The 23,760-nt window shown below is 46.3% G+C and overlaps 1 protein-coding gene across 1 annotated transcript in view; it reads left to right on the top strand.

Annotated features, from left to right (window-relative positions):
* Positions 1-23,760, top strand: part of CCDC60 (coiled-coil domain containing 60) — a 159,799-nt gene that overhangs the window by 87,290 nt on the left and 48,749 nt on the right. Inside the window, exon 3 of the mRNA XM_032876172.1 lies at positions 19,467-19,637. Coding sequence (XP_032732063.1) covers positions 19,467-19,637 — 171 coding nt within the window. The remainder of the gene's footprint in view (positions 1-19,466; positions 19,638-23,760) is intronic.

Here is a 23,760-nt window from a genome sequence, read left to right as displayed (position 1 = left end):
TAATTAGGTTCTGAAATGCAAGAATTTCAAGTGATTTAGTTATTCATGCAATCGATATTTCATGAGGATTTCCTTTGTTGTGGTTCTGGGGGGGAGAGAGAAGATTTAGAAATTGTCCCTGCCCTCAGGGAGCTCAGTCTGGTTGGTAGGGAGGGAAGAGGATGTGTGTGGGCAGACAGGTCAGTCAGCAGCTCAGGGAGCTTAACACAGCCTGGGAAAAGCAGAGGTGACTTCTGGGGTGGGATGGGGTCACCTGAGCAAGTTCTGAAGGATAAAGTAAAATTAGCCATGTGAAGAAGAAGGAAAGAGCATTCCAGGCAGGGGAGCGTATGAGCAAAGGCACTGAGGTGGAGAAGAGCATGGTCTTGCGGCTTGGTAAGGCTAGAAAGGCACTTGACAAGGAAGAAGCCAAGGAGCTCAGACGAATCCAGCTCATGCAGAGCCGCAGGGGGCTACCCTGGGAAGTCTGGAGATGATACGCAATATTGGGAAGGGCAGAGGGGGGAAAAGAGGTCCAAGGCAGGGAGGCCAGTGAAGAGGGAGGGGAAGATATCCAGAGGAGACAAGATGGCAGCCGGATTTCAGAGAATGGCGACTGGGAGGGAAGACTTTGGTACTCAGTGCCACAGAGGGGTAGAGCCCTGAGACAAAGCAGCGAGGACAGAAGGGGGTCATTGGAGGGCTTAGAACAGCAGAGCCGTGCACTTTTCACAAGATGCCCATCCTCAGTAGACAAAGTTGGCTCTGTGCTCCAAGGAGGACCAACATGGCAGAGGAGCAGAGCTAAGAAGCAGAAACATTTTGGTCCTGCTGAGATTTTCAAACATCCAGCCCCCAGCTAAACAGATCCTGCGTTGTGGCTCTTTGAGTGATGCCTGAGGTGACAGAGGGTTTAGACACGCTGCATTGGACGACTGGGAATCCAGAGACCCCATTATGGTCTTGGCTCTGCCTCTGACTTCCTCTCTGGGCCTGTTTCCTCATTTGCAAATCAAGGGTTTGGCGCTTCCCCAGCCGTCTTCTCACCTCCAGAATGCTCAGTCTAGCTTCTGACTCCGGGCAGAAGAATGATTCCCAAGGTCAAGCTGCAGACACCGGGAGTTAGGGTGGTTGGGGGGGAGTTCTGGCGCCAGACACCAACTAGAATGCAAATTCTTTGAAGACAAAGGCCGAATGGCTTGGTTCTGGCATCCTTCCTCAGCCCCACATGGCACCTCGTATACCATCCATGTCCAAGAAGGATATCAGGAAGGAAGGAATTGAAAGAATTGTATTCAAAATAGGCAGGATACGTTAAAATGGGATGGGCAAGCAGTGAAGGGATTTAGATTAGGTAAATACTCACTGACAGTCAGTTTGGGAGTCATGAAAAGTGTTGCCTGAAAATGCCGGTCTCTAATTCTAGAGACAGAGAAGAAGAGAACTGACCTCCAACACGAATCAAATAATCCACAGGGCCCTTCTTCTTTTTTTAAACTCACTGATTAGCTCGCCATGTTTTATACTGGCCATCAAAAATAGTATTATATTCTTATCACGTGCCAAAGAATGGGAAGGGGGTGTGGAGGAGAGGTGGTGAGTGTGGTATGGCGAATGCCTTTGAGGAATTTAATTTCTAGAAGTGCGCTTAGCCCACACTCTGGAGCCATTTTTGCACAGAGCTGCAGCTTCTTTGCAGCTCAGTTTCACTCCTCACCTCCTAGTCCGTGCCTGTGTGTGTGTGTGTGTGTGTGTGTGTGTGTGTGTGTGTACGTATGGGCATGTGCCCTACCCTGATGAGAGAGCTTGCTTTTCCAATGGCGGCCCTGGCAATTAGCAATCCTGTGATTAGGTGGGAAGGACCAATCATTCCTCTTCACAAAGCTGTTCGGAATCTCCAGTTTCCAAATGCAGTCAGTGCTTGCACGGTCTCTTCTTTAAATGCCTTCACGTCTATTTCTTCCTTTCTCAGCTTTCATAACAAGTCAGATAAGAAAATATTATCTCAGGGAACAGGGGAGGAGGAACGGGGCAGGCCTCCACTCCGCCCGGGATGGGTAACCTTCCGCAAGGTCCTTGACCCTCTCTGTCCTTCACATTCCTTATGATGATGAAATACATGAAATACGCCTCCTACAGATCCTGCTCCCAGCTGAGCGCAGAGCCTGAGGCAAGGCTTGATCTCAGGACCCGTGAGATCATGACCTGAGCCAAAACCAAGAGTCAGTGGCTCAACTGACTGAGCAACCCAGGAGCCCCAAAGCCTAGCTTTTTATTTATTTTAATTTATTTACTTTTTAAAAAGATTTTATTTATTTATTTGACAGAGATCACAAGTAGGCAGAGAGGCAGCAGAGAGAGAGAGGAAGGGAAACAGACTCCCTGCTGAGCAGAGAGCCTGATGCTGGGTTGGATTCCAGGACCCTGGGATCATGACCTGAGCCAAAGGCAGAGGCTTTAACCCACTCAGCCACCCAGGCGCCCCAAGCCTAGCTTTTTAACTGACGTTAATGTACATCCCACTTTCGCCTAAACCCATAGGTCTGATGTGAATTCATTGTTATCAGCAGTCTCCCTCTGAAACAACCACATGTCTATGATATGGGTCCCTTAGATGACGCTTTCCATCTTTTTCCTCCTCCTCTTTGTCTTTCTCCTCTTCCCCTTCCACTTCCTTCATTTTTTTCCTATTACTGAAGATCTGAGATAGAGATTAAATAAAGAACCCAGAAAAGAAAACCACTTAAAATAATTAGAACGTTTCTGCATGTAATTTCTTATTCAGCAGAGCAGAGGTTAATTCCCGGGCCCTTTAGCTTAATAAATTTCATTACTTACATGATAACCAAGTGTTTTCCCCACCACCACTATGGGCAGTCGATTCATGGACTTTTTTAATGAATTACTGCATAATGCAATTTACCAAATCCCAAAATAATTGCGGTCTAATTACACTGTTCTTGCCACCACCCTCAAAGCACCGAACCTCCTAAGCTTGCCACTTGAACCAAGTGCCACTTCCCAGAAGCCTGGCAGGGCTTAGAGCCAAACCAACCCCCCCGGGCTGTGTGCACAGCAAGAGAGCTGTAACAGCAACCATTCATGGCTTTGACCGTGACGATGGTGATGAAAACCATGATTGCTACCATTTACTGAATAGCTCCCAGGTTCCAGGCACGATGCTAACTGCTTCTCATGCACAGTCCTAGGCTGGGTATTCATTTATCCCAGTTATGCAGATGAGGAAAAGTGAGTCTGGGAGAGGAGACAATGACCCACCCACAGTCACAGACACTGAGACACAAGGAAACCATAACTAGTTAAAACTAGAACAGACAGGCGCCTGGGTGGCTCAGTGGGTTAAGCCACTGCCTTCCGCTCAGGTCATGATCTCAGGGTCCTGGGATCAAGTCCCGCATCAGGCTCTCTGCTCAGCAAGGAGCCTGCTTCCGTCTCTCTCTCTCTCTCTCTCTCTCTCTCTGCCTGCCTCTCCATCTACTTGTGATCTCTCTGTCAAATAAATAAATAAAATCTTAAAAAAAAAAAAAAACTAGAACAGACCATTTCCAAAACCAGTGCGTGTTCCTCATGCAACACTTTGGATCAAACCACCCGGGTTTGAACTCCAGCACCACCACTTACTGACCTTTGGTTAGACTATTTGACCCCTCTGAGCCTTAGTTTGCTCCTTGGCAAAATGGGGATAACTACCTAGTTCCTGGGGGTGTTGTGAGGATTCAAGGAGATGATGCATGTTGGGGTCCCTTGCTCTGAGCACCTTGCTCAGATGCTTGCTGGGCACATTCTTCCTCCTCCCCCAACTGTAGCCACTTCTCTTGCACAGCACCCACTACCCTGCCTCCCAGTCCTCACTCTAACAGGTTCAGATCCTCCTACATCTGGTTCCTCGCTGCCCTGACACCCTCAAGGGTGACTCTCCTAGGCCTACTTCTTTTGGCAGAGTTTCAGCCAAGGATGATGGCATTTTAAAGGTGGGAACCCTGGGGCACCTGGGTGGTTCAGTCGGTTAAGCATCTGCCTTCACTCAGGTCATGATCTCAGCATCCTGGAACTGAGCCCCGCTTTAGGCTCCCTTCTCAGAGGGAGTCGGCTTCACCTCGCCATTCATGTTCTCTTTCTCTCTCAAGTAAATGAAAATAAATCTTTAAAAAATAAATAAATAAAAATAAAGGTGAGAATCATGACAATTTAATCAGGGGACAGAGACAGAGAGAGAATCAGTTGGGACCACATTCTGCAGCATAGTGAACAGAGCTGGGAACTACCAGGACTTGAGGTAAAGGCTTACCTCCCTCACATAAAAGAGGTTCACCTTCAGGAGGAAGCACAAATATGGAGGCTTCATGGTCATGTAGGATCCGGCTTCCATTTGCCTTTCAGTCCACTATGCTTAGTACTGGCCTCCAACTGCAGAGTTTCCTCACACTCACATAATAGCTGCTGGGGCTGCAGTCATCACCCCTAAGTCTTGGGCAGCAGGAAGGAAGAAGGGGCAAAGGTCGAAGGGCATATCCCGCCCCCCCACCCCCGCCATGTTAACTCCCTTCAAAGCGGTTTCCCAGAAGCCCCTCGCAATACAGTGTTGCGTGTTGTTCTTTTGTTGATTTTTTTTTTTAATCTAGGCATTTGGATGCCCAAGATAATGTGGTTCGTTACTAAGGAAGCTGGGGAAATGGGTATTTGGCAGGTAACCAGCACTTTCTGCCGTTAGAACAAAGGAAAGGAGGCAGAGGAGGAAAACCAGCAAGTGTAGATCGCCTATGCTCTGTGAGGCACAGTCTTCAAGGAGCCCATGGTCTAGTAGGAAAAGTAGACCAAAAGACAGGCCATCACCATGTAGGGTGATGAGCGAAGCGGGGAGCATGTAAGCAGGAGTTGGGGGTGGGTGGGGGAAGCCTAGAAGAGGGACTTGAACCAGCTCGGAGCTGGGTGGAGAGAGAGTGTGAGACTGAAGGGTCCACAGCTGACAATTTTCCCCAAGCCTTGAAGGACAAATAGCGATCAGTCAAGTGAAGAAGCAGAAGGTACTGCCGGAAGAAGCAAAATCGGGGGCCATTTAAAGGGGTAGAGAGTTGCAAAGAAATGGCTGGATAAGTGGTTGTAGATTGCTGGGCAGGAAAACTCTTCCCTTATTCCCTTCTAGGTTCTTTGGCAGGTCTAATAATTACACTGACAGGGGACAGAGCAATAGGAGCAAAAAGAAAAATGTAATTTTGCATATACAGGTGTCCATAGAAATATGATACTCAGAAGTCCCCAAAGCAGGCACCTTTTATACCTTCCGGACAAAGAAACAACATATCAGTGAAGAATTGACCAGAGCAAGGGGTTTGAGCTTGGGGTCGCCAATTAGTGGAGAAGCACCAAGGGCGGTTCACACAGCCTTCTGGGCCTTGAATTTTCCCTCCCTGGTGATAAGTGGTGTAGGAAAGGTGTTAGGGTTTGAAGACAATGGTCAAGAAAGAATTCTTGAGACATCTTTGGTGCAAAAAGGAGGTTTTATTAAAGCACGGGGACAGGACCCTTGGGTAGAAAGAGTCGCACTGGGGTCATGAGTGGCCCATCATATACTTTAAGGGTGTAAGGGGATTAGGGGTAGCGTAAGTCTCGAAGAAATTTGGAAGCAAGGTTTCCAGGACCTTGAGGGGCAAAGTATTGTTGTCTAATAAAACCTGAGTCATGAGACCCTTCAGATGTTTATCGGTGAGTCATATACTTAAGAGTTGACTGCCAACATGTATCTTGGGGGAGTAGAGATAAAGGAAGTTTCCAAAGGAATTTTTATATGTTAGAGTAGACTCACAGATTCTTAGGGGTTGGGCTAAGACTGCCTTTTGCCTTTAGCAAAGTATCAATGTTGAGGCAGTCGAGTTCCTGGAGGAATGTCACTCTGCCTGTTTGGAGGATTTGTCCGTGGGCTGCAGGTCGTAAGGAAAGTCAATAATTTTTCTTCTGCCTTTGTTTCCCACATCACTAAGGATACGTCTCTTCCTCCTGGTACATGGAGGGTGCCTTTCACCGGAAAGATTTATTTCCTGCTCTCAGGGGGACAAAAGAGGGTCAGAGTGTACTCCTTGCACTGGCTGTATCTTAAGTAACTTTAATTCAAAATCATCAATATGCCACAGAGGCATATTTGGGGACGACATATTCTATTTCCCTTCAAGATAAAGCCCACATCTCAGCGGGCCTTACTGTCATGGAAGATTCTGGACTTTGTCCTGAGGATAGTGGAGAGCCGTGGAAGGGTTGGGCGTGCTCTGATGGGAATGACGAGGTCTGCATTTTTATTTTATTTTATTTTAAGATTTTATTTATTTATCAGAGAGAGAGAGAGAGAGCACAAGCAGGCAGTGTGGCAGGCAGAGGCAGAGAGAAAAGCAGGCTCCCTGCTGGATAAGGAACCCGATGCGGGACTCCATTCCAGGACCCTGAGATCATGACCTGAGCTGAAGGCAGTGGCTTAACTGACTGAGCCACCCAGGCGAGGTCTGCATTTTAGAAAGCGCCCTGTGGCATCCAGTAGACACAGGCTGGGAAAAGGAAAAGGACCAGGAAGCTACTTAGAATAACAGAGGAAAGGAAGGATGGTTTCTGACTCAGATGGCGGCAACAGGAAGGAAGGCAGTCAGGGGATGTTTAAGAGGTTGAGTTGGCATCGCTTCCGGAGAAGCTGGTGGACATGAAGTGGGTCAAGGGGTCAGAAGTCATCTCCCCGTTTGACAGGTGAAACACGCTGCTTTTTGCCACCCTAGAGGGACTCCTGAACAGCACACTCACCCGCAGCCAAAGAAACACTCTACGTCGTGCCTCCCTCCACCTCAGACGGTGTCTGCTAGGGGCACATGCACAGTGCCACGCCTCAGAAATGCCACCTGACTTTTGCAAAGGAATCAGAGAGAATAAAACCGAAGGAGGTACTTGGCGATGTCTCCACAGACGATCGGGTCCCAGCCGTGTTTTCCTTCCACCTGCTTTAGAGACCAAAAGGAACCCACAAACGGGACCTCTTTGGGGGCTGAGTCATTCAGGCCTGACCAAGATCTGGATGGAAACTTTTGATCTGAGAGGTAAAATCCTGACTGGGCAAATCTCCCATTGTTGGGCATTACAATTAGCAAATGACCCAGAGACGGTAAAGAGATGTTCGGGTGTGATTTAATAAGAATGTGGTTGCCATAAGTACTCAGAATATGTTTGCCGTCAATTTGCTGTATACACAATATGCTACCAGTGCAATCTTTTGTCTATGCAGTTGACCTTTATCTCTGGCAATCTTGTCCTATAAAGAAGAGTGAAATCCTCCATTGCAAATCATTAGCACTCAGGAAATGGCTTTAATTTGCATGCTGACAAAGATATTAACTTGGGTGGTGGTGGGGGGGGCACACTACAACACGTCCTTTTGTCTGAAAGGCAGTTCAAAATCTGTGTTGTGACTACAGTTGACTGAAGTTCAATTGCTGTAATAAATGTATTCCAAATTTCATCTCAATTGCATTTGCATTTTAATGAATGATTCTCACCTTCTTGTCAATTTGGCAGCCAGGCTAGATTTATTAAGTTATTGTATAAACAGGGCATTCTAATGCGGGAATTTAAATGCAAAATATTTGCTGGGTGCGTGTGAACTGGGGCTGCGTTATTAATTTGCCTCTATGGGTTGCCTGAAAATTCAAGAATTTAAGGATGGCATTTCAGATGCCTTCTCTCCATCAGGTTGGCTCTCTCCCTCTCGGAAATCAATATGTCTGGGTGGGCTGACAAAGCAAGGCGAGAGCCAGCCAGATGAAAAGGGCTCTCCAAGTCTGCAGTCTCCATGAACTGAAAAGAAACTTGATTTCTTTGCTATCCTTTGAAAACAGTAAAATTTGCTAAGTGAAAATTTCCCGTGTAGGCGATTCCCATCTTTGAGAGCAGGACATCCCTGAAATCGGATTGCCGGTCTTGTTTGTTCATTTTAATGTCATTCTGCCTTTCCCCGTTGAACCACTCCTGGTTTTACAGCCTCGTATTTCTTGCAGGCAGAGACAGAAAATATGAGTGAAAACCAGTTGGAGGAAGAGCCGTAATACCATTAAAAGTTAGGTTTTGGTTTTTTGGAGGTTTTGGTTTTTTGTTTTGTTTTGTTTTGTCTTTAAAGTACATCTGGGCTGTTGGTTTTTAACAAAGTGATTTGCGGAGGTTAATCCCCCCCTCCTCCTATCCCCCCCCAGTTGAAAGGGTGAACATGAGTTCCCTTTGCTACTCCCCCAGCACCGTACCGCAGAACTCCACAGCTTCTAGAAATGCCCCTGTGAAGGGAGCTGGGCTGCTTTCGATGCTGTTCAGCCCTAGTTTCCTCTAGAGCCCTCAGGATGGAACGGATTCCATTCCACGGAGACTTACTGCAAGCCAAGCACCCTCAAAGGTTGACAGTGTCTACTACCCATGTGCTTCAGGAATTTTCTGCGATGAAGTGATCGCTAGCGTGTGTTAAAATTTTACTTCAAACCTGGAGCAAGGGAAGCAAGCTTCTAATAGATCAACAATTTGTAATAGAAATAGATTTCTAATAGTCCAGAGATTTCTTCCTGGAAAATTCTTTTGTTTTGTTGGGGTTTTTTTGTTTTGTTTTTTGTTTTTGTTCTCTCTCTCTTTTTTAAAGATTTTATTTATTTATTTGACAGACAGATCACAAGTAGGCAGAGAGGCAGGTGAGAGAGAGGAAAGGAAGCAGGCTCCCCACTGAGCAGAGAGCCCAATGCGGGGCTCGATCCCAGGACCCTGGGATCATGACCTGAGCCGAAAGCATAGGCTTTAACCCACTGAGCCACCCAGGTGTCCCGTTTTTGTTTTCTTAATAGAGGAAAGGGGACAGCCAGACTAATGCATCTCAGACCTCAGTGCATATATGAATCACCTGGGGGTCCTCCTAAAATGCAGGTTCTTATTCAGGAGGTCTGAAGGGGACCCAAGATTCTGCCTTTCTCACAAACTCCTAAGTGATGTGGATGATGCTAGTACAAAGACCACCACACTTTGAGTAACAAAGAGCTAGTTAGACAGCCCCACCCAAGGGAGGAATGATTTGTTAAAAGTTAAGAGCCTTGGGGTGCCTGGGTGGCTAAGTGGGTTAAGCCTCTGCCTTCAGCTCAGGCCATGGTCCCAGGGTCCTGGGATCGAGCCCCGCATTGGGCTCTCTGCTCAGCGGGGAGCCTGCTTCTCCCTCTCTCTCTGCTTGCCTCTCTGCCTACTTGTGATCTCTGTCTGTCAAATAAATAAATAAAGTCTTAAAAAAAAAAGTTAAGAGCCTGGTTGCAAGTCTGATGGGCCAGCTGTGTGGGGCAATCTAACATCCCTAAAGGGCTCTTAATGGCATCAAAAGATATCAGAAATTTGCACAAATATTTTATTAAGTATGCTAGATACTTCTCAGAATGGGCTGTAAATTATTTTATGATCTAAGTTCTATTCTGGACCATCTTTTCTTGAGTCTGAGGCAATTTCTTTCTTATTACCATATTTTATCTTATCTAAGAGGGACATTATCCCCCACACAATTTGAACATCTCTGAACTGGGGATGTAATGTACAATTATTTTCTTAATTTAACTGGCATGGGTCTTTCCTTCTTTGTGATTCAAAAATAAAAGTGCAGGGGCGCCTGGGTGGCTCAATGGGTCAAGCCTCTGCCTTCAGCTTGTGTCATGATCTCCGGGTCCTGGGATCAAGCCCCGCCATCAGGCTCTTTGCTCAGTGGGGAGCCTGCTTCCCGCCTTCTCTCTCTTTCTGCCTCTCTGCCTACATGTGATCTCTGTCTGTCAAATAAGTAAATAAAATCTTAAAAAACAAGACAAAACAATGAGAAATTCAAAGCTTTAAAAAATAAAATAATAAAAGTGCATCTCATAATAGACAATGTGTTGGTCAGCTATTTTCACCATAACGCTATGTAACAAGCTGCCCCAAACTCAGTGACTTGCAGTACGTATTTCTTCCTTTGCGCATGTGTCTATAGGTTAACTGAGGCTTGGCCGATCTTGGCTGAGATTCAGTGGGTTTAGTTCTGTTCCTCATGCCTTTCTCATTCTTCCGGGTTCAGCAAAAGAGTGGGGTTTGTTATCGTCATGGACCCAATTCAAGCTTTTGTTCAAGTGACATCTGCCAACATCCATAGGCCAAGGAAGTCACATGAAAGCCAAAAGTCAGGGTGCTGGGAAAGGGGGAATGTGAATAATGACTTTAATCTGCCACAGGTGGTATCTTGGATTGGGTGAAACATGGTCTAAAAGTGGAAAAGCTAAGCCAATAGTTTCTATTCTATAAGCCTAGAAATGACCTCTGCACACAACATACAGCCTGGAGATAAACAAACTCCAAGCTTTAAAGCTTCCTGCTGAATGTGCTTGAACTTGCAGCATGCAGGTGGAGACGGGAAAATTCTGGAACCAGCCCTTCTGGCTTCCAATCCCTGCTTTTGCCACTTTCCATCTTTGATGGATCCTCATCGTTTACGGACAACTTTTCATGTTTTCTCACCTGGAAATCACACCAAACCCTTGGGAATGTTAGCAAGTTGGCAATAACAATATTAGCAGTAACAGCTACAGCTCCCAATCATTGAGTCCTATATACCAGGCACCATACTAAGCTCTTTATGTCCACCAACTCACTTAATCCTCCCAAAGGCCCTTGAAGACAAGAACTAAGATTTTTCCCATTCAAAGTTGAAGAGGCTGTAGTTCAGAGAGGTTTTTTGGGAGGTGTGTGTGTGTGTGTGTGTGTGTGTGTGTGTGTGTGTGTGTGTTTAAGTTTTTATTTCTTTATTTGAGAGAGAGAGAGCAGGAGTGAGAGGTAGGGCAGGAAAGGGAGAAGCTGAGCAGGGAACCTGATGTGGGGCTCTATCTCAGGACCCCGGGATCATGACCTGAGCCAAAGACAGATGTTTAACCAACTGCCCCTGTAGTTCAGACAGGTTTAACACCTGCTGAAGAGAGGGGTTAAAGTAAAGGTCCCCCGCAGAGGCCGTCCCCGGCAAGCCTCACTACATATTTACGGCTCCTCAAGTCTGAAGGTGCTGGGGAAGAAAAACCTGGGCTTCCTTACTGGACAGCAGGACTCCGTAGCCAAAGACAGCTTCTGGTCTGTCTCAGCTAAGCCCTGCTGAGAACACCCCCATTGCCGAAGTGAGCTCTCTCCATTCATGGGATTGCACGCAGACTCCAGTACCGAGAACATATGTCCCTTAGAAATAAAAACCCAGCCCCATGCACTGGTTAGGAATAAGTGGCACCGGGTAGAGGAAACTTTCCATTTTATAATCAGCTTCTTCCTCCGCTTGCCTGATGCAGTTAATTATTTTACTCCCCTTCGTTCCTCTTGCGATGTTAGCCAGGGGAGTTTTACAGCGTGGAAAGCAGTGAACAGGAGGCCCCGGGTGAGTGGATTTAAAGGCGAAAACTGCTCTTCTCTGCAAATAGCTCCCTTCACACAAATAGCCTGGTAATCAGCAATAATGATAGAGAAAATGTAGGGAGCATACAAGGGAATTAGATAGGAATTTGCTAAAATATTAAGTATTTTTAAACGGGCCTCCATGGTACCATGGGAGCACTTCTCAGCTTACCGAATGAACATCTTGTAGCCTGAAGTTCCCAGAATAGACTGGTGTGTCTGACATGAGGGCCCAGAACCCCCTCCCGAACCATGCTTGTCTCTCACCCGGCCCTTTCCAGAAGATCTAGCAGCTGGGAGTCTGGCTGCTTTGGTTTAACAGGGGTGGTAATTCCAATAGAATTGCTGACTAGATTTCCCAAGCCGGGTTCCCCTACCCCATTCTGTGAGTTACAGAGGCCTTCGTCACTCTTGGCATTTAGGGTTCTGTTACAGACGTGGTTTTACACGGGGGCCTCCCTGTACAGGTCCTTGAGAGAAATCTCTTCCCAGTTTCAACACCAGGAATAAGGAAGCATCTCCCGAACAGTTCTTTAAAAACTGTATGGTCATTAGGAATCACATGAGGGATTGTGTTTCCTTCCTTGCGTTAGCCACCAGGATGCTCAGGGCCAAACTGGCACCCTTGATCACGTGGTACAGGTTTTGACACCTGTCTGACCTGATGTTGGCCTTCTTATTTTCCTTGCCTTTTTCACTTTTTAAAAAAATGTTCTGCCTCTAATACTTTTTGGAATAAGGGCATCACTGAGTCAAATAAATCTCTCATCAACCTCTTCATTACAATAAAAGGACGGCTCACTAAGACTGCAGAGGGAAAGGCTGTGAATTCTCTGAGGATGTGTTCACCTTTGAAAGGCCAGTGCCTCTAACACAACCTAACACAGAGTCAGGGCCTAACACAGAGTCCAATGCCTAACAGGTGTGCAGCCTAAGGCATGTCATGTCATAGTCAAGCCCTTTTCATTTGCTGTGGCACGGACCATCAGCCTGTCCCTTTCTATAAATTAATTTAATCAGGATGTGGTGAACCCTCACAGCCAAAGACAATAAAAACAGTAAGCAGTCCATGATCGCACTGCAACAGTTTGCAGGGGCTGCCAGCAGAACTGTGTTGTCTCACACTTCTGCAAGCTAGAAGTCCAAGGTCAGTGTGTTGGGGGATTGGTTCCTTCAGAGCCCTGTGAGGGAGACTCCGTACCATGCCTCCACCCAGCTTCTCGTGACTGGCAAGCCATTTCTGGTGTTCCCCATTGCCGGTGGAAACATCACCCACATCTCTGCTTCCATCTTTATATGGCCTTCTCCCTGTGTGTGTGCCTCAGTCCAAATTTCCCCTTTTGATAAGGACACCAGTCCTACTGGATGAGGGCCCACCCTACTCCAGCACCACCTCATCTTACCTAGTTGCATGAGCAATGACCTTATTTCTAAGTAAGGTCACATTCTGAGATACTGGGAGTTAAGGCTTTAACCTATGCATTGTAGGGGGACACAGTTCAATCCATAATACACAACTTCCATAATCTATAATACACAACTTCTTCAGAGGAAGACAGTGGCTTTGAAATCAGACACTGAAATCCAAGCCCAAAGCCCACCAAACTAGCCAGGTCTGTTCCATGTCTGTGGGACCCTCCCCTTGTCATGCTCAATCATCAGACATGATGAGTCTTCTTCACACCTGCCCCCGCTCTCTCTATCCCTGAAGACCATGGTCTTTCCTGGGACAGACATCTTTCAATGATGACCTTTCACTCCCTAAGAGAATCTGGGCAACTCCAAGGGAGGTTTCATGGGTAAAGGAGGGCTCTGACACCTGCCAGTCGAGGCCAAGTCACTCAAGTTAGCCAAGGACCCTGTGACCCACAGAGTCTCTAAAGTCGATGGACTTCCGGGGTAGGCAGGTGAGACATCCCGGTGGAAACATCCTGACAGTCTATAACCCAGCACACCGGAGAGCAGGACTCCATAGCTCAACCAGCTACCGGGTTCAGACCCAGTGATGATGTCAGCATCTAGATACAACACAGAGCTGTTATGAGGATACATAAATTAATCCATGCATCCAGGATCAAGGGGGTGGGGGAGGGGCAGAAATAGAGGAGAGCAGGGCTAAGGTCTACCACAGATGTGAAACCCTATCACTGCCTAGTTCACTACAAAGGCCTCTTCTCTACATGATTTGTTACATCTCAAGAACACACTGGAAGCACGTTAGTCTTACCGAACTCCAGCAGCAGAGAGGGGCCTCTACAGCTCTGTTACTGGGTTCCTGCACAAGAGGATGTTAGATTGAATTAATAGCAATGAACTTCTTAATTAAAATGGTAAAATCTACCGCCTCCTGGAGTAGCGCCCTGGAGCAAGGCTGTGGGGAAGCAGCAGGTACCCAGAGCAGCAGAGTCCCCTGGTATTTTCCTACAGATCCCAGTCCAGGACACAGCACTTCCTTTCTTCCCCTCTCTTTTCCTTCCCTCTTTCCTTTTCCCCTTTTTTCCTTTCTCTCTTTTTCCCTTCTTTCCTTCCTTCCATTTTTAGAGCAGGACCTTTCTACCACAAGTCTTAAATAGAACACCAATATCTAAATCGAATACAATGTGTCAGTAGCAGAAGTGCATTGTGCAATATCATATTTTATTCCATGAAAATTAAACTTCCTTACTCTAAAGTTGTACTTGCCCAGGGCCTTTGCATATGCTACTCCCTTTACTTGAAACACTCTTCCCCCAGAAACCTGCATGCCACCTTCTCAGCAAGACCTTTTGTTGGTCATCTATGTATTTTAATTTTATTTACATTCAGTTAATTAACATATAGCATGTTATTAGTTTCAGAGGTAGAGTTCAGTGATTCATCAGTTGTATATAATACCCAGGGCTCATTACACCATGTGCCCTCCTTAATGCCCATCCCCCAGTTACCCCATCCCCCACGACCTCCCCTCCAACAAGCCTCAGTTTCTTTCCTAGAGTTAAAGAGTCTCTTATGGGTTGTCTCCCTCTCTGATTTCAACTTGTTTTATTTTTCCCTCTCCCTTCCTCTATGCTCCTCTGTTTTGTTTCTTAAATTCCACATATGAGTGAAATCATAAGATAATTGCCTTTCTGTGATTGACTTATTTCACTTAGCATTATACCCTCTAGTTCCAGCCACATTATTGCAAATGGCAAGATTTCTTTTTCTCGTGGCTGAGTAATATCTCATTGTCTATATATGTATATACCACATCTTCTTTAACCATTCAGCTGAGCTTGTATTTCAAACTGCACACACTCTCCCCCCGCCCCTGGCAGCCACTCTCCCCATGTACCAACTTTATGATCTTCCGCAGCACTTCACATACTGTCTACAGCCCACTTCTTCGTTTTTATCCTTCTCCACCTGACTTTCCCGAGCTCAGGAATATTGCGGCTGTTTTGTTCGCTGCTGTATCTCAGCACCTAGAGGGAGTGCCTGGCACACAGTAAGAATTCGATAAATTATCGGTTGATGGTTGATAATGATGCAGTTATCCAAGCAAACAGACAAAGATCAAGTTGGGCGTGAATTACTACAATGAAGAATCTAACTCCATTTTTGATGTATGACTCCCGACAGCCTTCAAGCTCCCCCCCACTGTCTCTTCCCCTTCTGTCCACCCCTGGGCAAGCTAACAAGAAGGTCCAGCTGCTGCTGCTTTTGGTGCCAGAGGGAAGCTCAAGCCACAGACAAGGGACTGCTCACCCCAACCCCACTCTCTGACCACGATAAAACCCTAAGGCAGTCACCCCTGTCTGCTCTCGCAGGCTGATTTCAGACCTGCTTGGGAGCCTCCTTGCTCTGCCCAGAAAGCCTCATTATGTGGTACAAAGTTGCTTCACACCTTTTTAGTGCGTCTGTGGTGTCTGTTTCAAACTCGGAACCAAATTTTGAGCAAGGGGCCTCAATAAAGTAACACCACAAAGGTTGCTGTCACATCAGCCCCAGCCCCCAGGTGGGCTCTGCAATTGCTTTGTTTGTGCTACCTCAAGAAAACCGTCATTTGTGAAATTAAGAGGTTGCCAGTGGTAACAGTTTTCTTTTTTATCAGGTTATCCTGCAACCTCAGGACACTCTTGATTAGTGGATTCAGAAGTTTAAAAGCAAAACAGAAGCACAGTGTTGTTCCAAACACGAATTCCACATCATATCAACGGCTCGCCTTCCTCAACCTAAAAATAAAAGCCAGGCAAAAGCACCTAGAACTGACAATTAAGGGCCAAAGTTATCTGTAACATGGTTTCCCTGGGTTACCCCAGGTTACACATTCATTTATTTTTGCACAATTTTGTCCGAGAGGAAACTGAGAGATTATTTTGCTGTGACAAGAATATGAACTAGGATAATATGTGATCCTTGCCTGCACCTGGCTGGCTGGGTTGGACATGTGACACGTAGTGTAGACATTCAGAAAATTTGACATGAGCTGAGAAGCAGGGTCTAAGTGTAGAAAAAGATGACTGATGTCACCTGCCAGTGACATATTTGTAAGAAACTCAAATACCATAGGTTGTCATTGAAGCTATGACACATCACTTGAAACAAGATAAAAAATACTGCCAATTAAATTAAAACAATGCTTTCTTATCCCCTTAGAATTTCTATTTCATAAAAATATTACGTCATGATTTTTAAAAGCTCCTCTTCACTCTACTAGACAATTTTTTATATATCACTCTCTGCATTAAAGGGAAGATATAAGAGAAATACATTGCTTAAGAGATTCTTTTTTTTAAGATTTTTATTTATTTTTATTTATTTGACAGAAAGACAGAGAGAGAGAGCATGAGAGGGGAGAAGGTCAGAGAGAGAAACAGACTCCCCGTTGAGCAGGGAGTCCAATGTGGGACTCGATTCAGGGACTCCAGGATCATGACCCGAGCGGGAGGCAGTCGCTTAACCAACTGAGCCACCCAGGCGCCCCACCTAAGAGACTCTACAAATTTTTTCATATTTAAAATCCAGCTCTTCTGAATCCCATGTCTTCATTAGAGTCAACAATGCTGTATGTAACATACCTTAAAAAGATGCATTGCGGGGCCCCTCGGTGGCTCAGTGGGTTAAGCCTCTGCCTTCAGCTCAGGTCATGATCTCAGGGTCCTGGGATCGAGCCCCGCATCGGGCTCTCTGCTCAGCAGGGAGCCTGCTACCCTCTCTCTCTGCCTGCCTCTCTGCCTCCTTGTGATCTCTCTGTCTCTCTGTCAAATAAATAAATAAAATATTTTTTTTAAAAAAGGATGCTTTGCTATTGTTGCCAGATTTTCTTCCTAGCTGCTGATCCCCAGTCTGCAAATTTTCATACTGTCACTATTTTGATTTTATGAGAGTATGTTTTTAAAAAATGTACATTTCAGACTCCCAACTCATGACCCAGTGGTTTTGTGGCCTAAAACATCAAGGGAGGCTATTGTATGGTCAGGCTGTCCAGAGCCACAGCAAAGCTAGAGTGTATAGATGATGACAGACACAATACAACAAGACACACTCTTGTCTCACACATGTTAAGATGTGAAAAAAAAATGTGCTTTGCAGAATTGGTCAACACAACAGAAATGGCAGGAAAAGCTTATACAAAATGAACCAATCTGGTATCTAACAGGATGTTTTGTGGTTTTGTACTGTCATTAGCTTGAAAAACTGTTCATGAAAACTCAAACATTTGCAGATTCCTGAAACATTTCTAGAAGTTCTATTTCTAGCAACTCCCAGATCAGAGCTCACTTCAATCCAGACCCCAAAGCCCTGTACCACCTGCTCCCTGCCAGTTGCCAGCTTTCGCTCTGGCCACTCTCCCGTATTCCTTCTGTGCTCCAGCTTTTTAAAGACACTTGTAGTTTCCTAAACGGGCCATCTTCGGATTCAGCCATCCTAGTCAGTTCCAGTTGCTATAATGAAGTACCATAGACTGTGTGGCTTGCAAACAACAAAAACTTATTTCCCACGTTCTGGACACTGGAAGTCTGGATCAAAGTGCCAGCATGGGCAGGTTCTGGTGAGAACCCTCTTCCGGGTTGTAGACTGCTGGAATCTTCTTGTATCCTCACATGGTGGGCAGCAGAGAAAGGAAGGAAGCTTTCCCATGACCCTTTTAAGGGTACTAATCCCTTTCATGAGGGCTCCACCCTTATGACCTCATCTAATCCTAACTACCTCCCCAAAACCTTACCTTCTGATACCATCACATTGGGGGTAGGGTTTCAACACATAAATTTTAAGGGGACACAAACATTTTGTCAATAATTCACCTCTTCGCATTTATAACTCACTGCTATTCCATCCACTTATATGCCATTTCCCACGTGCTTTCCTACTGGTAAATCCCTACTTATTCCAAATGTCACCTCCCCCAGGAAGCCCTCTTAGATTTCTCTAGGTCCCTGTAGCTCTTTCTACATTGTGCTCAGAGTGTATGTTTGTGGGTGTACTTTCTCTATCATACTGTGAACTCTCTGGATGCAGATGCCTTATCTTATTGCTTTGTGTAACATCAGTCTCCTCACAGTGTCTGGACTAGCAGGTTCTCAGGCAATGTCCGCCCGAGAAATAAATGAATGAAAAGTTATCACTGTGTGATGCAATTTGAAAAAATACTGGGAAAGCTCCACCCCCTGCCTCCCAGCATATTTTTCCCAATGGACATTACGAGAATCCACTGCTGACGTGCAAATGTCCTCAGTAACACCTTAACTCTTCCTAGAAAATGAACAAGGATTAATTAATCCTATCAAAATCTAACCAAAAGAGCTTGCTGAGAACATTCCCCTCCAAAGCTGAGCATGAGAGAAAGACAAGGAGACAGAAAGAGGTTACTCAGAACAAAGGAAAGGAGGTCTCACTTCCTTTCTCACTTTGCTCTCACTCAGAACAAAGGAAAGGATGTCTCCAACCACCCCCTAGTCTGAATTAGGGGCTCTCTTCTTACAAAGCTCAGAGTCCTTCTCACCTCCATCATTCTTCATCATCATTGGTTTACTCTTAGAACAGCATTCTGTTCGTCACCGTGTCCCCAGTGGTGAGCACAGTCCCCAGCACACACTAGTTGCTCAAGAGGAATTTTGAGAATAAAAGTAAATCTCGGAACCAATACTCACAGCTGGGGAAACATGGTGGTGGTTCAACACGGTGCCTAACAACTTCCCAGAGAGTCAGGACAGACACAGAGATGGGTTCACTCCTTCTCCACCAGAGTGCTGTCAAACTCCAACCCCAAGGTGACAAATGGCAAAATGGGGGAGGTGTGTAGACCAGTCAGGCACAGAATGTCTTGGCATCAAGCCAGTATCAGGACGTCTGATTAGGAAACAGTGGTGGGGTCACGAAGTCTCAATGTATGTCACATGACACAGCAAACACCTATACACCTTACTGCCTCCACTTTGCAGCCCTTGTGAAGCATGTGAAGCAAATGTGAGCATTTAGGGGACTCTGAGAGAAGGCAGCCTTGGCCGGGAGCCCAGGCCCGACAGGACTGATCTGCCACCGATTATCATGGAGGAGCCCCTTTCCAAGCATAAAGTTGTCTCATCCTGTGATGTGTGGATTATTTTGCTCATTTCATAGCACCTAACAGAGTGCCTGGCACGTAATAGTTGCTCAATAAATATTTGTTGAATAATGGACTGAAAAAGGAACTGAGACCAGAGAGGTCCTTCTGGCTGTGGAGTTCCAAAGGCAAGGAGGTTCCTGCCCAGCAGGTATGAGGGTGCCCTTCAGAAATGATCAGTCCCAGGACAATGTAACACTGTCTTTGGGGCACCTGGGTGGCTCAGTCAGTTAAGCATCTGCCTTCGACTCAGGTCATGATCCTAGGGTCCTGGGATCGAGCCCCGCATCAGGCAGCAGGGAGCCTGCTTCTCCCTCTCCCTCTGCCTGCTGCTCTACCTCCTTGTGCTCTCTCTCCATCTCTCTAATAAATAAATAAAATCTTTAAAAATATATATATAGCACTGTCTTCACGATCAGCTCAACTTTGTGGCTCTCTCCCCCCGCCCCCCCACAACCCCGTCCAGCATGCTGATCCAGTCAGCGAAGATAGGCCGTGGGTACTTCAGCATGCTGCGAGAGGAGAGCGCCTTGAAAAAGAAGCAACAGCAACTTCAGAAACTCAAAGAGGAAGAAAGACACAAATTCCAGCCTGCCAAAAAGATGTCAGACATCCATTACGGCGAAATTCTTCTGACGTAAGTAGATGCGGTAGCTGCAGCGCCAACAGTCTGGGGAAGGGCTGTGCCGAGGGAACGCCGCCTGCCCCGGCCGGGAGATGGAGGTTGTCTCTGACCAGAAGCCTCCTCTCGGGCTGGCGTCTGACCATTGCTTTTAGTCTACTCCTACCTACCTCTCAGTCTAACCTCCTGGGACTTCGTGGAGTATCTTTTACTACAGATGTCTGATGTCAAGAGCTATCCAAGAACTCCTGTTGGTTCCCAAATGTGCCTCTTTCCCCTCCCTCTACAGGCCTGCCCCTCGCCCTAGGCCTCTCCTCATGCTGTTCCTTGGGCCTTCAATGACAGCCTTTCCCACATCCTCTTCTGACTAAAGTTCTACTTATTAAAAGCCCAAGGTGAATGGCGTCCTCTCCTGATATTTCCTGGACTCCAGATCAACCCCCTCCAAAACCTACTCAGATTTGGGGTTCCTGTAACGTGTTTGTGTGCTCGTTTACTTTAACCCACATTAGGATCTCTATTCTAGACCTTCAGCTGCACCCTCAAATCCTAGTTCAGTGTCCACCCAAAGCAGGTGCACAAGAAATGGTTGTTGGTTTGTTGACTAAAGTAGCCCCCACTTTCTGTAAAGCTCTGTCCTCTGGTTGGGAGAGGACCATCAACGGACCGGTCCATTATGAAATGTCCATTCACATAACAACAGCAATGGGGATGATGACAGTAACAACCACAATAATAATTATAATGAGTGTCTAATCTGTGCTTTATGCACATCTTTTCATCTAAATTTCAAAATATTCCTTAGATAGGTACTATTATTACCCACCCCCTTTTTGAGATTAGGAATGAAGTTTAAAAATGCTCACATAATTCCCTGTTACTAAGGTCATAAATTAAAAAGCATCCCTGAGGGGTGCCTGGGTGGCTCAGTGGGTTAAAGCCTCTGTCTTCGGCTCGGGTCATGATCTCAGGATCCTGGGATCGAGCCTCACATCAGGCTCTCTGCTCAGCGGGGAGTCTGCTTCCCTTCCTCTCTCTGCCTGCCTCTCTGCCTACTTGGGATCTGTCGGATAAATAAATAAAATCTTAAAATAAAATAAAATAAAATAAAAAGCATCCCTGAGTCCCTGAGTGACACCAAAATTCCTAGGCTATGCCATTCCGCATGGACAGACTCCTAGGATACTTGGACTTCAATAAGGCATGAATCTGGGATGGAAAGGAGGTATTGAGGCAGGTGGAGAGGGAAGGATGGTGGAAAAGGATGATGGCCCATAGCCATTGTCCTGTTACAGCCATGGTCTCAACCCTGGCTACACATTAGAATCACCTGGGCAGTTTTTTGTTTTTTTTTTTTTAAATACCAACGCCCAGGGAAAGATGGCAGAGTAGGAGGACCCAAAGCTCACTTCATCCCACGGATACAACTAGATAACACAAAATGCCAATGCCCAGGGTGCTTCCCACACCAACTACATCAGATTCAGTGGGGGTGTTGCCTGGACAGAGTATGTTTGAAAGTTCCCGCAATGACTTCCATGTGGAGCCAAGGTTGACACCGCTCTGCTAGGGCTTCCAGGACCCGCACTGCCAGGCTGCCAGGTAAAGAGGAAAGGAATCCACAGCAGACACCCCCTTTCCTCTGCAATATGTCCCAAAATTCTGTTCTTCACAGTGTTAACTTAGAGAAGTATCAATATGTACTTTATTTTCTTTTTTTTAAAGATTTATATATGTACTTGAGAGAGAGAGAGAGAGCATGAGAAGGAGGGGCAGAGGGAGAGGGAGAGAGACTCTCAAGTAGACCCATTCTGAGTGCGGAACCAGATGTGGGGCTCAATCCCAGTATCCTGAGATCGTGACCTGAGCTGAAACGGAGAGTCGGGTGCTTAATGGGATATGCCACCCAGGCGACCCTCAACATATGCTGCTTAAAAACAAGGGTCCTATCAGTGAGATCCTACACACGTGACCTTTCTGCGTATGGCTCCCTTCACTTACCAGAATGTTTTTGAGGTTTATCCCAGACAGAAAGCAGATTGGTGGTTGCCAGGGGCCGAGGGAGTGAGGGAGTGGGGAGTGACTGCTTAATGGGGAGGGGGCCTCCTTGGGGGTGATGAAAATGTTCTGGAACCACACTGAGTTGATGGCAGCACAAGGCATTCCTACCATGCAGGAAATTCCAAAGGGTTAAGGAGTTCGGTGCCAAGAGTCTAAGACCAAATATTAGAACAAAGGATATTCCCAGTGCTATTACCACTTAGAAGACTACAAGGGTTTGGGGAGCTCTATGCCGGAAGCTGGGGGGAAGCAGAGAACATAGATACCGTTCCTATGATTTCACTAATGCCCATCCCCTCAAGGTTAGGGGGCAAAAAGAGAGTCTGGATAGACACCACTGAAACGTGACTTTTGAGCAGGATCTTTAATGCTGAATAGAAAGAGATGTGGTGGGGCGCCTGGGTGGCTCGGAGGGTTAAGCCTCTGCCTTTGGCTCAGGTCATGATCTCAGGGTCCTGGGATCGAGTCCCGCATCGGGCTCTCTGCTCAGCAGGGAGCCTGCTTCCCCCCTCTCTCTCTCTGCCTGCCTCTCTGCCTACTTGGGATCTCTGTCTGTCAAATAAATAAATAAAATCTTAAAAAAAAAGAAAAAAGAAAGAAAGAGATGTAGTTAGACCCATCAGTCTCAGCCCAGCAAAAGTTCCTGCGGTCAGCATTTCTGGTTAGGAAGGCCAGAGCTGAAAGTGGAGGGCGTTGATGGTGTCATCTTTTGGAAAGGTGATTTTCAGAGTGAAAAGAAAGCAGGCAAGTCATGACCTGAGCCACCAGCATCCATCCACTAAATGGGCCACCAATAACGGCTGCTCATGGGATAGAGGCACATGATAGAGAGGAGGCCAGCCACTCAGTTCTTACTTTTCCCATGAGGGTTCCAAGAGCTTAGTGCAAAGTCTGCTTTCCCTGAGCCCGATGGTGCTTAGAGCCCAGGATTCTTTTTTTTTTTTTTTTCCCCCATTATGTTATGTTAGTCACCATACAGCCCATCATTAATTTTGGGGGCTCCTACTGACAAGCAGCCAGCTGGCAGGCTTTCCATGACATAAGGAGAAGAAATGAACTCGGGGTTCTTTCTTGCAGGAGCTGCACTCAGATTAACGGGCAAACGAACAGGCGCTGGGGAAGGGGGAGAGGCGTCTGTTAGAGTCTCCTGCAACTTTCTCAAGACTTCTGTTGCCACGTCTCCCTTGTTTGAATGGGGTTTTAATCCACGGTCATAGAACACGATTCTCTCTTCTCCCATCCATGTTTCAGAGCGTGAGACACGGTTTATTTAAAGTTTAATAAGCTTAAATATGCATGAGATCGTTCTTCTCATAGACAATGGTCTCCTTGTGTCTAACCTGGTGGATTCTAGGAGCAGCACAAGTGTGGCTGTTAAAATGAAAGGGGAGGTCATGACTGCCGTGTAGCCATCAAATGCAGGTGGAGAAGCAAGGGTTAAAAAATAGCAATGGGGAATTCTCCATACCAGTACCACCAGTGGATAAGTTGGGTTGGAGTCAGGACTTCTCCCATACAGCTGTTTAACTCTGGGCCAGTCACTGCACCTCTCTGAGCCTCCTTCACCCAGATGCATGGTACCAAACTCCCAGGTTTGTTATGAGGATCCAATGAAACAGTGCTTAGCACAGAGCCTGGCATACCAGACAAGAAGCCCTCAGTAACTATTAGCTATTATTATTCAATAGGGTGAATTTGATCTCTCTGGGCCTCAATTACCAAAAATCCTCAGATTTATGGCTAAAAATCTTCATTTCCAGGCAGGCCCAAAAGCATCTCTCATCTAAGAGCCGCATGCTACAAACATAATTCCAGTCACACAAGTATCAGAAAGACAAGTGTTCATTTATAATACTTTTTTAACAAGGTATTTGATCTTGCGCATTATAAAAGCGAGAGGGATTACTCCACTCTCCCACCCCCACCGCCCCCATCCCCACCCCGCGGATCCAAGACCATAGGATAAGTTCTTTCAGACAGAAGTTTTAAGTCTGACAAAGTAAGCAAAGGGAAAAAGAAAATCAAGCATGTCCCGAAAGATTTCTGCCTGCTAGCAGTCTTTCCCACCGTGCTCAAT

Source organism: Lontra canadensis, unplaced genomic scaffold, assembly GCF_010015895.1.
Source record: "Lontra canadensis isolate GAN:19392208 unplaced genomic scaffold, GSC_riverotter_1.0 scaffold58, whole genome shotgun sequence".
NCBI lineage: Eukaryota > Metazoa > Chordata > Mammalia > Carnivora > Mustelidae > Lontra > Lontra canadensis.
This window is presented reverse-complemented; position numbering and strand designations above follow the sequence as displayed.